Below are 14,118 nucleotides of genomic sequence, written 5' to 3' on the forward strand. Positions count from 1 at the left end.
AAGACAAATCAAACTGATATCGGATAGTTACTCCAAGTCGCCCTGGTCATCCCTTTGTAGGTAAGGTGTGCTCCTTCGAGCAGCTGGAGCACGTGAGGGAGATGCAGGAGAAGCTGGCGCGACTGCACTTCAGCCTGGACAGCCACGTGGAGGAGCTCTCAGAGGACCAGAGGAAGTGCGCCTCCGACCACAACCTGGAGCACCTGCTCTGCAACGTAAGCACGCACCAAAGGTCCCGCTCCTTCTGATGAGCACACGATCTCCACCAGGTCATAAAGTAGCATTTTACTTTTTTTTTATTTTTTTATTCCCCTTTTTTTTTGCACTCCGCAACCACCCAAAATGATCACAAGACAGTTTCACTATTATAGCGACATTTTTAAGGTACAAAAGAAAAACACGTTGGGTTAATTCTCAGTTTTTTATCACATAACCAAATGTCTAAAAAAACAACCCGTTGATGGATTTTAGAAATGTGTGCTTTTTTTTTGGGGGGGGGGGGGAGGGGTGGTTCTTTCAAGGTGCATCCATCACATCTATGCAGTGTGCAGCACTTTCTTCCTTTCACACTTCGCAGCTGTGAAGCTCCCCGTTGAAGCAGATCCGGCCGCCGGAGATCAGTCGCCGTTTAGTGTTGATTTATAATCCGGCACAAGCGGCCCACTGTAGTCCCAGAGCGCCTCTGGGAGGGGGGGGAGGGGGAGGGGGGGGCGGCGGCGTTCCCATTGCTGGAATGCTGTGCGGCTGGTGCCGTCGCAGAGGGGGAACTTGCAGGGCGGCGTGCGAGGGGAGGCGAGGAAAGGCCCTCGGCTCCTCCATCGCCGTGGCGACCGGAGGATAATTCGGGAAACATTTATTGCCGTGAGGGAAGTTGACCGGGTTGCTTTTGTAAACGACGACACGGTCCGATGGCGGCAGTGCAATTCAATATTTACCAGAGGCACGGGGGGGGCTGTTGTGTAATGTGATGATCGAGTGATTAGTGTTCTAATTTTGGCTGTTTTCTATTTCGATCAAACCTCTCACCTAACTTGTTCGTTTTGTCCCTGCAGCTGGAGGAGCTCAGCACCTCGATGTATCCTTCCCCTACAAACCGGTTGAATGTTTGTTTTATGGGAGTCGCCCAAGTTAATCCAGTTTAACGTCAGCGTTCGTCCGTTTTTGAATCTTTAAACGCCGCTCAGACAAAAGCTGCACTTGGCCGAGAACCAGGACGTGCCCAAGACGTCTGGTCCCTGACGCTCCCAACGTCCAAACCAGTCCAGGTTGCCATGGCAGCGACCCAGCGGGCGTCGGTAACGAAATGGGAAGATCTACAGGAGGAGGAGGAGGAGCTGGAGGAGGAGGAGGAGGAGGAGCTGCTATTTCTCCATTCGGTGGGCGTGGCAGAGGGAACAGCTGACCGTGTGCCTCGTCCCTTTGCATCGTCTCAGGAGGGACGCCTCTGCGTTTGCACAGTCGAGAACTAGAACTTGTCGACAGCACTGTGGTTCGCTCGGAACTTTAAAAGGGAGTTTTCACTTTTGCTGTTATTCAGAAGGCCCTTCCTTGCTTTTATAGATTGGCTTTATAGGATTAACACGGGAAAATAAACACTGGATGGAATCTTTGATACATTTCAAAGGGTCTACGTAAAAAGACACAATGTGTGTTTGATGGTTGCATGTAAAATGGTTGAGATGTTTTTGCCAATGTGTGATCAAGCTACTGTATTTGACACCGATGTGTTAAAATAATTTGAGCTGGGATGATTTCGTCGGAACCTTTTCAGGGTTATTACTCTTCTCCTGAAATGATCTACTGCACCATGTGATACTGCGTCGTTTGATAGCACATCTGAAGAGTTGTGCTTAAAGAAGTCTCTGTACAAGTATAATTTCAAAATGGCAGCTACTTTTTATAATTAAAAGTTTAGATGGTCAGCTTGTGATTTGTGTTTTATTAATTCCACCCTTTATTTCTTGAGTAAAATGTAATCTCTTTAAAAGCACATGTAATGATTAGAACAGATGAGGCACCGGGAAGTTGGTTTTACAGAAATAAAACATTTTTATTTATATATATATATATATATATATATATATATATATATATATATATATATAACTCTCAATCTGTCCCTTGTTCACAAACAAGTTCAATATAATTTAACAATAAATGAGTTAAAAGGCTACTTGAAGTTCTGGCACTATTCTGAGACATAATACGATCTTCAATGTTTCTCAGGGAACATCTGGAGTGAAACTGAATTACTTTAATGCTGTGTGTGTGTGTGTGTGTATATAATATGTATAAAGACACACAACATGGAAAGAATATGTACAGCGTGAAGTAAATATATGCTTAACCAAAACATAAAAAATGTGATCGTGCGAGTTCATTTTGGTCATGCAAAACAAAAAAAAGATTCCAATTCAGCACATTAACAAAGCCATTACTCAATGGGTCAATTATAAACTGTACCGTTATACAGCAAACAATTACAGAATAAGCTAATACTGTGCAAATACACATTTGAACTGTACAAAAGTATTTTGTTAATCTCAATTCACAAAAATACACCCTACATAAGACATTTAGAAAATATCATCACATTTGATGAAACAGCAAAAATATACACCTTTCATGTTCCTGTCTTCCTCGTCCTTGGTGCATTTAAATCTTACATTCTGCCATAGTGTCTCTGATTTGTCTACAGTACGTGTTGAGGGGAAAAAAAAGGAATGACGGTAAAATGTAAAAACTCATGAAATCTATCATGATAGTTGAGCTACCTTTTCAAAGTGCAAAGAGAGCAGGTTGAGTACGTGTTAAAATGGTTTATGCTCCTGTACCAGAGGGAATCTCGTTGATAAGATTAAGAGCTCCTATCCTTTTTAAAGAAACTTCTCTTTATTGATATTAAAGTGCAGGCACTATAAGAAATGTAGAACGTCTCCGTCTTCAAGTAAGGTCAGTCTTAGAGTTCTTCTGGACGTGTCTGGATTCGCTGTCACCTTTCAGGAGAAGGTCCTCAGGACCTCGTTTAGTCGCGTGTGGACGTTGGCGGGCTGCGAGGCGGCACAAGCAGTCAGGCTCAGCCCCATCTGGGCGTAGAGGGCTTGGCACAAGCTGGCCGTGGCGCCCCTCACGCTGCCGCCCCGGCCGTGGATGGTGCCGCTGTGGGCGGAGTTGCCCAGGAGGTGCCACAGCAGGGGAAGCACTCTCTGCTCCACCACCTGCGGCTTGCGAGGGTAGAGCTCGGTCACAAGATCTGGGGAACGGACGAGGAGGGGGACGAAGGCAAAGAGGTGGGCCGACATACACAAGGCTGCATCTATTGCTGAAACTATTGAGAATGATCAAAGAATACACACCTGCGACCTTTTGGATAAGATCCACCTTTGCTTTGCCATTTAGGAACTGGGCTTTTGTGCAGAAAGGCTGAAGAAGAAGCATGTTATCTGTCAAGGAAGAAAGAAATCATCAAAGTCATGTAAAGACGGTTCTCCAATTAGGCCGAGCCTCTCAATTCTTGCAGCGTACCAAGATTTAAGAGAAGTGCATCGATAGCTCCAACAGCAGCGGAGTAGATGGCGTTGTTCTTGGAGTTTAGGTGATTGTCCATGATTGCCGGGACCAAGATGTTGACCACTTGGGACAAGTTGTCCTTTAAGAAGGGGATGATTTTCTGTAGGGACTCGAGGGCGTGCAGGTTGACCTTGGCGTTGGACTCCTGCAGCCTGGCCTTGAACGCATCAAACAACTGAGAGCAGGGAAAGAACAGAGAGGAGGAACAGAGACATTTGGATGACGTGACTTACATAGAACTTTAACTTAACTTAACGTAACTTTGCACAGAAAGGCTTTGGAAAACAAAATGTACTAACCTGATAAATACTATTGATGACCATTTTGGGGTTGTGCTGGCTGTCGGCTACAAGCTGGTCGATTCCCTTGATCCTCTCTCTGAAGTCCTTTGAACCCAGCAGACCTGAGATCTGCTGGATGTATTCGTTTTTGTCTGCGATACTCTGTGTCTGAGGTCTGCTGCTGTAATGGCTATTTGACTCCCTGTAGATGATGCAGAGCACATCCAATGGTTTGCTTTTATAAACCTATGAGCGTGTAGGGATAGCTTTGTACATCGTACACTTTGGGTTTAGCTTCAAAAAGGCAGAGTTTAGTGTACAGTGCCTGCTGTAGGGGGGGGGGGGGGGGGTTACATTGACACCTACCTGGTGGTCTGGTTGAGTGGCTCTCTGGTGAGAGATGAGGCCCTGACGGTGCCACTGCCTGGGAGGGAGCGCCTTCCTCTGGCAGACTGGGTTTCTTGGGGCATCTCACCGAGACCCTAAAAACAACAACAACAACAACAAAAAGAACAATCTCCAGTTAAGATGACAGTGTGACCTTTAGCTAAGGCACCTTGAATGGAATGAAAGGTGTTAAAAAAAAAAGGTAGTACCTTTGTCTTGAGAGTGAAAACAGTGTCTCTGACAGTCGGCAGGTCTCTGGGGGCGATATATTTCTCCAGGATCTTTTCAAAGTCCGGGTGGGATGACAGAGAGAGCAGCATTCGACGCCCAAAGTACCTGTGGGTTGAACCAGTGTGAACTCAGACCCTTAAATTCAGATATTATCCACCTCTGTTTAACGTAAATTCTGGCTTCTAAGCAACAATGTCTGTTGGTCCACAAATAAACTGGAAAAAAAATGCTTTTGTTGTTAGATATCCATTTCAGTAATAGTCCTATTTACATTCAAAATAAGACAAACATGTCTGACAGTTGCAAAAATGGAGCATTAAGAGTTTGGATTGCATTATGCTTCAGTCCATTTCTCTGCCAACCAACGTCCAACAATCAGGAATCAGGAGTCTCACAAGATGAAACATCAAAACAAATCCTTGCGTGTGACCCGAACCGAACCAAAGTGCACCTTGCTTCCTGCGAGGAGTCTTGTGTGAGTCTGGCGACGGCAGGGAGGATCCTCTCAGTGAGATCTTTACCTCCAGAAAGCAGGCGGGCAACACCAACCTTCTCCACCAGAGTGACCAGGTGCTGGGCGGCGCATTTCCTCACCACGGCATTCAGGTGGCTGTGAGAAGAGCGGGAACCAATTCAGACACAGCATTGCCAAAATGACACCAAAAGTGTCAATTGTTAGAGGGGTGAACCGTTACCCGATTAGCATTACACACACTGACCCGAGGCCCCCAGAGAGCAGAGCGTTGATGCCACGAGTCGGCGTGCAGTGCTGGACCATGCAGCCCAGTGCGGCATCCACGTCCTGCCTGATGAAGGCGTTGCACTCCCCGGCCTTCTGCAGCAAAGCCTTAACCGTCCCCTCCAGCTCCTGGTCCATGGCCTTCTGCAGATGGGTGTACAGGTCACCCAGCGTACATACGGCCACCCTCGAGACACTCGACCGCAGGTTCCTCACCTGAAGGACACGGACATTGTTAATACCCAACGGTACAGGATTGGATAGTAGTAGATTTAGTTACGAGTGCCGAAAAGGTAAAAAAGGCTGTAGGAGTGTACACTACCTCCTGGATAACACACAGGCAGACGTCATGGAGACTGCCCTGGAGTGTGTCTGAGTGGAAGTTAGCCAGACTGCGAAGGAACGTCAGACCCTCGATCTTCTTCTCCCTGATGAAAGAAAATAAAATAAAATAAAAGAGTAAGATCCCCTCTCTAGACCCGGTATTTGAGTTTGATGGATCCAAACTATTATCCCACGAAGCAGCGCATCGGGGACGCTGTAACGGGGGCGAGTGCTTCTCACCAGTCCTCCGAGCCGAGCAGGTTGAAGCTCTGCGTCAGCGCCAGGTCGGGCTTGGAAAAAGGACCCAGCTCCGGGGGCTCCGAGCCGCTCCTCTTGTGGCCCACGGCACCGGGGGGCGGCTCCTCTGAACAAGACACAGATTGTTTCTCGCGTTTACATCTCCATCGGTCTGAAAACCAGCGGTGCGTGTGGGGGGGCGGCGGCGCATTAACCCAACGTTGTCGAAACAAAAGCATTTTGGGCACAACACACACGTCTCATCCGCCCTCCGGGGGGCTCTGATGAATGAATTAATGCGACGGCGTTCAAAGACCGGGTTCATTTATTTATACCGCAGTGGAATATTGCCTAAACTTGGTCGGACCCACCGAGAGAGGATACACAGCAGTGTTGTAAAGCTACAGGGGAACTTTAGAAAAAAACACAACAAAGCCTGACAGCACGTGAAGTCGTTTCAGATCTGCCAACCTGAGCTGTGGGACGGCGACGGCTGGGTCCTGCTGAGGCTCGGGGCCCTTCGGAGACGGGGGAGTTTTTTGGGGTTGGGGGGCACCGTGGGGGGGCTCGGCTGGTGCGGTGGTGTGAGGCTTTGGGGTCCCGGCTGGCCGACAGGACTGGTGGGGCTGACAGGGGAGTCGTCAGGCAGATGCCCTGATTTGGAGGAAGCCGGCGTGCTGCCGTTAAGATGCACATCTACAACAGAAATACATCCTTTACAGCCCCAACATAAATGAAGGGTGCACGGAACTCCCATCCCCATATTAAACATTTACATTGGATTAGAATTCAGACTACGGTAAGAAATGAAACCGTCTCTTGCCTTGGCGGATTAGTACCCTGTTCTCCTCTGTTGGGGAGTCACACAGCATCCGTCTCACGCGTTGGCGGATCTGGTCCCGTGCAGCGTCCACTTGGCTGCTCCGCCCCTCTTGTAGACCCAGACGCCGCGGCCTGAACCGGCCGTTGTTCACCCTCTGCTGGACACGCAGTGAACAGAAAACACACCAGATGGGCCTTGGGTCACTGGAAACCTCGCATGACGTAACGGTGATGCAGAGCTGGACAAAGTGTTGATGCTGGTGCAAGGTCCCGCGACTGCGTCTTTACGCACTCGTTTCCGTTCATGGTTCTAAAAGGCTTGCGCGTTTCGCAAAGCATTTCACCGCCAGAACACTAGGTGGCGTAACGTTTATTGTTGAAGACGACCCAGAAGCTGGTCTTTGTGTGTGGAAGTTGTTGGTTTGTTTATTTATTTAACTTTTTTTTGCCCATGGTCATATTCGATTTGCTCTTCAATTTGATTCATTCTCTCTTCAAAAATCTTCCTTTTATAAATGCTATGAAACCGGAAATGTGAGACTCCGGAAAGGATGTAGCTGGCATACCAATCATAGCCCTGCGTAGCTTTTGACAAAAGTCTAAGAAAAATTGGTCGAGGCACGAAAAGAAGCACGAAAGAAGCACACAATGACACCCGAGGGGCTTTCGCGCGTCCTGGCGTTCCTCTGCAAGCGCAGAACCATAAACTCGGCTTTACTAACCATCACCTCCTCTGGACGGGGGCTGTCATCACTGTCTCGGTGAGTGCCGGACGCAGCGTGGCTGTAGATACCCGCTGAGGGCTCAGTGGGGGGTTTGGCCTCGGGGTCACCACCCAGCTCAAGTGACGAGGCATCTCCTGGACGGCTGGAGGGCAGCGCGGTGCCAAACATGCCTAGGAGGCACGAGGGGGAGTGTTTTAATGGTGGATATTAAACTCTCTCAGCTGCTAGCGGTATTAGTGATTAGATGTCATTTGTGATTACGGGCCCACAGAAAGCCTAGTGAGGCATGACACTTGCCTCTCAATCGTTTGTAAGACAGCATGCGGCTAAAACACCACGACAACCGGATAATTTCGCAATTGAATGATGAAACTTATTGGTACAAATCAAGATCTAGAGGAAACTGACCTCTACCGATGACTCCTTCAGCCATGTCCTTGGCTGGTAAGTTCCTGCTGCTGTGGCTCTGAGATCCTGGGGATCCAATTACGCATTCATTTTTCAGGGAAAAAATGGTCAGGTAAAGTCAAAGCTCTGCTCTGTTGGATGTTTGTCTGACCTTTAACCGGCTTTGGAGCTCTGAATGATTCGAGGAAGACGGGTTTGACCAGCGGAGGGGACGGCCTGGTGTTCTCCTCCTCGGTTTCGAGGGAACCGTCTCTCTGCCCGAAAACACCCACGTCGGACAATCGTTCGTTTCCCTGTGAAAGTCCTCGGGGCAAGAAACAAATAAAGCGTAAATAAGATAAAAGTGATTGACGAAATAATGTGGGCAAACCCGTACTATCCCTTTCCTACCTGGAAGGCTGCTGAAGTCCATGGACACAGAAGACCTCAGTTTAGCTGACGGCGCTCTCTCAATCACAGCTTTCACTCCTGGAGAAGCAAAGGTTCCGGGACTGTTGACGGACAAGTGAGAAATAACACTGGGACCCTGCTTAGCACTGTTCAACACATGGATACAACGTCCTCACTGCTTTACCATTTACTCAGTGAAAAGACAACCACCACAATGTCCTGACTGACAGAATTTACTTGTACACTATCGTTGTGTTCATGGAGGACATGCATACATACATCTTCAGCCTGCTTTGTGATTTTACATTAGGCATCCACGTAATCGGTTCATCTGGTCTACAGGAGGAACTTCTGGTGTGAGCCCATACCTGGTTCTGATGCCATTGAAGCTATAGTTCAGACTGGAGAGACCACTCTCGCTGGCTGAGCTGGTAAGCGTCGGGGAGGTGTGCGGCAGTGAGGCCGGACCCGGGTCCGGCCTCACTGCCGAGTCGGGGCTGTCTGGATCCGAATGGCTGAGGCTCACCTTGGCCCTCTTCTTGGCAGCGCTGTTGCGCAACGAGCGCAGGGAGTTCTGCATCTGTGAGCAGCACACATGACGAGGTAGTGGGAGATGATTAAAAAGGAGCCACACTTTATCTGGATTGGGGTGTTTTTATGTGTATTTGCTGACCTCCTGCATGTCCAGAGGATCATTCTCTTGGGTTTCTCGCCCCTCATAGATTCCTTCGGAGTCCAGGTGAAGGTCCCTCTCCGGCTGTTGATTCCGGGGGCTGCCGGGAGCATTGGACCGCTGGCCGTTATGGTTCTGGGCCGGCTCTGCTGGTGGGACAACCGGCGAGATAGACAGGGACGCCCTGGTGCTGCTCAGAGCCCGGCGGAAAGACGAAGTGGAAGAGGAACTCACGAGGGAGGCCCGAAGAGGCCGCGGCGAGCATCCGCCAGAGGGAGGGTCCCCTGGAGGGTTTGTAACACCGAGGATTAAACAACATGCAGGAAAAAACGCAGACACAAAGAGGCCACATGTTGTACTAAATTACCCTTTGCGGCGCACGGCGCGTCTCTCCATGGGCTGCCGTCCCGCTGGTGAGGGGTGCTCTCTCTCTTGTTGGGCCACGTGTTGGACATAGAGAGGGAGGAGTCTGCATGGCGGCGGGACAGTGACGGAGTAACGATGCCTCCTTGGAGGGAGGCCAGCGGGTAGGAGGGCAGCAGGAAGGATCCGGACGCGGTGTGGTTCGAGGGGAGGGAGAAGGTGCGCTCGACATTGGAGTTGCTTGAGAGCAGGCGACCTTTGGGTGCCCCTATGAGTGAGTGAGTGAGAGTGAGAGAATTTGATGAAACACGGAGCATTTCAGGGACTCGAGTCCTTACCGTGATTTGGTCGTTGCCATAATTTAATTTAATAAGTCGAAGACAAACACATTTTGATTAGTGGATCATTTTGAGGTTATCGCTGCATACCAACATCTGGATCAGAGAAGTTGGTGGTTTTAAAGATGTCGGGGTCCAAGTTGAGGCTTCCACTTCTTCTGAGGCGTGCAGGGGAGTCCCTCCTTCTGGAGGATTGTGGCTTCTGAGCCGGAGAAGAACCTAGATGGAAAGTATATTTATTTTTATATTTTTCACAAACTATTGTGCTTGTGGTTACTATAATTGGTTTACTTAAATTTCTACATATTCATGTTCTGTAATTTAATTATATGATAAGGGGATACAACATTATGAACAAGTGGGAAACAAAGACACGTTTTGAACGCACAAGTAGGATAATTAGGAGGGCTACGAGGTTTTCACGATAACAGAGAGCACATAAAATAACTTAATAGTCCAGACAACCGGTTATGAACCTACGTGTTTGCAAGAGCTTCATGCCACTGACACACACCCGATGTATGAATCCCATCAAGGAGGGCGTACTTTCTGCCACCTGAGTGACACTTAGGGGTGACTCATGGTTGCACAATAGTCCTGCCTCAATCCAAAACATTTACCGAATGTACGAGAGGGTAAGTGGTGCTAGAGAGAGCATAGAGTACTGGACCAGTGGGACATTTTAAGGTGATTAACTGTATCTATAACTTTCCAGCAGGTGCAAGCGGTTGGTGAATGTCATGCCCTCCACTGGTATGTTGTATGCCACACATCTGCCTTGCAGCTGTGCAAATGTCAGTGCTGTTGGTGACATGTGACACCGCGACTCCTCTCACTCAGCATGCTAATCCAATTTAAAGTAGTTCTAAATCGAGTTTGGCTAAACTGGACTATGATAACCAGTTAGTGTTACTCGTCACGACATAAGAAATATATATATATAAATATATACACACACACACATGTGTGTGTAACAGTGAAGAGAGTGTTGGCACTTACTAAAACTGGGTATGTAGTTCTCTTGACTGAGCTTCTTGGACAGTGGAATGAAATCCTCACTGGACACCTATTTGTGGGCAGAAAATCAATTATTTTCATAGCAACAATAGAGGATGAAGTTCAAATTGTAAAGCAGTCCTTAACCAGCAGGACTCCAAGTGTAATTCCATCCAGCAGCCTGAACAAAGGGCATGCATTATCCAGCGTGTATTATCCAGCTCAGACAAGAGCCGCTGGCCTTCGCAAAGATCTTCTTCTGCTTCTGTAAACAGATTTAACTGAATATACAGAAAGATTTGAAAAAAATGACAAAATGGTGACAGGTTTTTGCATTATCCTCTGTAAGAGAGAGACTATTCCTACTGCCTTCAACCCGCTCAGCACTCATTGTGGAGCTCATGGTGAGATTGCAATTAACACTAGAGCGGTAATAAGCAGTGTTCTACAAAAATAACGTTGCGATATATCCAATCGTGTGACACACACCCCTTCGGTGAGTGTCCTCTGTGGGGTTGCTGGGAAACAGACACTGCTGTAAACAGAATGTTTTGCAAATGAAGGCTCTAAAACTAGGTACCAGTTTCCAGAACAAAATATTTTCAATCAATAACACATGAAGCCCAGCCATTGATTTCCATGAATGGACACTGTTAGAATGGAGTGTGTAGCGCTTTTGTTTAACAAATCATTCCAATTTCTTAACTAATAAACGCGTTGGGTTAATCAGGATTTTCACATGTTTTTTTTTCTCAAGACATTATATGCAGCAACAGGGTCACAGGGTTAGACATCCAACAGAGCTGTCTGATTTTACGGGAACTGAGAGACTCGGATCAATACAATTCAGCCTATTTTATGCTGCCAATATGGATTCTTTAAATTTGAAAAATAAATCCTCTTTTACAACATTATATAAACTGTCAAGAAATATGAAGATACAGCAAATGTTGACTGAAGAGGATGTGCAGATCTCCCTGTCGTAAGATGTGCGACAGAACTTGCTCTCTGCCGTACATCCATTCTGCGTCATGGGAGATGATCTCGGACTGTTTCTCCTCAGCCAAATTCCCTCTGAGAAAGGTGACACCTCCAAGATTTCTGTTGGCTGGGTGCCACTGGGTGTGACTCAGCTTGTTCGAACTGGTGTGCATTTCCGACGGTACACAAACAACAACAACAACAACAACCCCGGCTTTTGAAGATGAATTCATTGTTACTGAGGTTCAGATTTAGCTGTAAGCTCACAAAGACCAAAGGGAGGCGAGCACAGGAAAATAAGAAGAGCTCTTCAATGACTGATTGGGGGAAAGTTAATAAACTCCCTGGTCAAAATGATGCTCTTCAAGACTGTACAAGCAAGACGGGTGAGCCTTAATTGCATTGGATTACAGAGGATAAAAAGAGTATTTTGAGAGGAAAAAAAAGGGGAAGGCTGCTTGTTGAGTCAATAGCGGCTTCATTAGTGTCAATCAACTGCAACTAAAAGGGTAACATTTTATTTAATGAACCAACAATACACCAGAATATCCCTAATAAGATGTCTTAGCTTAACACAGAGGCATATTTTGTAAAACTATATGCTATGTGCATGAATGCGCCCTTATTCATCGAATGGACCCCCACCTTTTCAGAGCACTCGTTGCTCCACCGCTGGTCATTCTCAGTGGAGGAGCAGCTCGACATCTCCCAGGGCAGTTTGTTCTTCCCTTTGCCGGCACTGACGATCCTCCTGTGAGGCGGAAGGTCGTCCGTGAGCGACCCGAGGCTGCCGTAGCCGCTCAGCCGCTCGCCGTCCGGCTCGGTTCGGTGGCTCCTGGCGCTGCTCGCCCGCCCTCCGTTCATCACCCAATCCAGATCGGCCGCGGACCCGTACTGCGGGGAGCACCGGTGCGCTGGTTTGGGGGCCACCAAGCCGTACTCCACCACCCCATCCGAGGAGAGCGTGGGAAGGACGCGCCTCGCCCGTCTCGCCTGCACGGCGGCCATGAGGCCCCCCGCGTCCTCGTTGAGTTCCACCATGTCCACGGCTTTCATCAGAGGATGCTTTCTCCCCGTGTCGAGGCAATAGTCAAAAACGGCAAACAGCTCAAGGGCGGCGTGACGGACCTTCCCTTTGCTGTCGGCCAGGTACGGGGCCACCTCCAAACAGAGCTTGGGGATGTTAAAATCTTTCCCAGGATGAGTGAGCGTAGCTGCCATAATGATGTTCAGGACATCTTCCCGAACCCTTGAATTCTTGTGTTTCAAGTGGCCAGTGACCAGATCCAAGACTTTCTGTGGCGGGAGGGTTTTCATCAACTGTCGGAACACATTCATGTATTCCTTTCTGGTGATGGTGTGAGTGTCCCCCAGGGTCCTCAGAGCCACTAAGACGATCTGTTTGAAATACAGTTCTACACCGGTGTCTAGTTTCTGAATGAGTAGGTTTAAAACTTGTAAAGTGCCATACAACACTTTAAAATTACTGTCATCCAGAAGTCGAGGGAGAAAATTGATGAACTCCTCAATACTGCCAGAAGGGACAGATTCCATGTCCACTTCTGAGAGGATGCGTTTGAGGTCTTCCACTCCATTTGTGCGATTTTGGTAATTTTTCAGGTCCAGAAGGAGCTCCTGTAACTCCTGGGAGATCAATCCAGGTATCATTATTGATGGTCTCGGGCGGCTGTGGTCAAATTCGAGAAATCAAAGGAGCGACAACAATCCTGAGAGGACAAATGGACCCATCCTCTTTACTTGGTGATTTCATCTTGAGTGGTGTGGGAAACCCACTGGCCTGGTCATCACGCTGTAAATGCAAAGAACACACATGACTGGAGAAATTATTCACATTTTCTGAGGGGGAAATTGTGCGCAAAAGCCATCATGAGTACGCAAAGTGTCAAAAGATTGGAAACATTTTCCCATTCAATTCAATGAGAAAGTGTGTCCAAACTTTTGACTGGTACTGCATGTAAACAACATTAAAAAGCCTAGTAACTGCACATTGAGCCGAAGCGCGTTACCGCCCCTCGACCCTACGATCGATCCATCGATCATCGTGAACGAAGGCTTCGACAGATCAATTAAACAACGAACAACCACTTGTGGCTGTGGAGCGCAGCACCGTTAGTTTTAACAGACTGGTTTATATAACATATACTGCGGCATTGCGTTACATTACGTCCTGTTGTTATAACGTTAGGAATTAGTACGACGTGTGTAGCGACTTACGCGATTCCCGGCTAACGTCATCAATCGATCCCTTGACCAAGTTACCGTTAAGCGCCCGCACCGGTTGGCTCCAAACAGCCGTAACGTTAGTTACTTCAACGTCACGGTGCTAAGCTAACGCGCTACCCGGCTAACGGTAACTGTTTCAGCGGTTAGTGCTGGCTAACTGGGGGGCTAGTAAAGTTGGGAAAACAGACCTCGAATGTCTCCTCCCGTCCTCCTCCTCCTCCTCCTCGGTGTTCTTCCGCTCGAGGAGACTATTTAATGTCCCGTCGTCCCGAGCTCCACGGCGTGCTGCTGCGCCGGCGACGGCTCCAAAAATGCGGACATTTTTACTCTCCCGCTCGGCTTGTTTTCAGCTGATTTCTGGAGGTGTCGGAGGTGTGGAGAGAAACCAAAAAAAAAAAAAAAACCTCCG

The 14,118-nt window shown here is 48.1% G+C and overlaps 1 protein-coding gene and 1 non-coding gene across 4 annotated transcripts; one reads left to right on the forward strand and one right to left on the reverse strand.

Annotated features, from left to right (window-relative positions):
* Nucleotides 1-6: 6 nt before the first annotated feature.
* Nucleotides 7-1,922, forward strand: LOC119227852 (uncharacterized). Its single transcript, XR_009941572.1, has 2 exons — nt 7-215; nt 1,053-1,922. It is a non-coding gene; the product is annotated as an uncharacterized LOC119227852 (transcript).
* Nucleotides 1,923-2,076: 154 nt separating this feature from the next.
* On the reverse strand, nt 2,077-14,117 carry LOC119227832 (TOG array regulator of axonemal microtubules protein 1). 3 transcript variants are annotated; one of them, XM_037486960.2, is made up of 23 exons: nt 13,898-14,117; nt 12,111-13,275; nt 10,488-10,554; nt 9,579-9,707; nt 9,155-9,418; nt 8,788-9,071; nt 8,483-8,694; nt 8,115-8,215; nt 7,876-8,028; nt 7,725-7,790; nt 7,314-7,486; nt 6,593-6,746; nt 6,241-6,465; nt 5,773-5,896; nt 5,531-5,636; nt 5,189-5,424; nt 4,921-5,079; nt 4,448-4,574; nt 4,218-4,333; nt 3,870-4,053; nt 3,526-3,745; nt 3,357-3,443; nt 2,077-3,253 (listed from the first exon to the last, which is right to left on the reverse strand). In XM_037486960.2, the coding sequence occupies exons 2-23, from the start codon at nt 13,131-13,133 to the stop codon at nt 3,000-3,002; spliced, it is 4,464 nt and encodes a 1,487-aa protein (XP_037342857.2). In that variant the 5' UTR covers nt 13,134-13,275; nt 13,898-14,117; the 3' UTR covers nt 2,077-2,999. The 3 variants fall into 3 exon arrangements, with proteins under 3 accessions (XP_037342857.2, XP_037342855.2, XP_037342856.2); XM_037486958.2 differs by having other exon boundaries at nt 6,593-6,749; XM_037486959.2 differs by lacking the exon at nt 13,898-14,117 and adding an exon at nt 13,701-13,868 and having other exon boundaries at nt 6,593-6,749.
* Between the last annotated feature and the right edge of the window lies 1 nt (nt 14,118).

Source organism: Pungitius pungitius, chromosome 14 (genome assembly GCF_949316345.1).
Source record: "Pungitius pungitius chromosome 14, fPunPun2.1, whole genome shotgun sequence".
NCBI classification, from domain to species: Eukaryota; Metazoa; Chordata; class Actinopteri; order Perciformes; family Gasterosteidae; genus Pungitius; species Pungitius pungitius.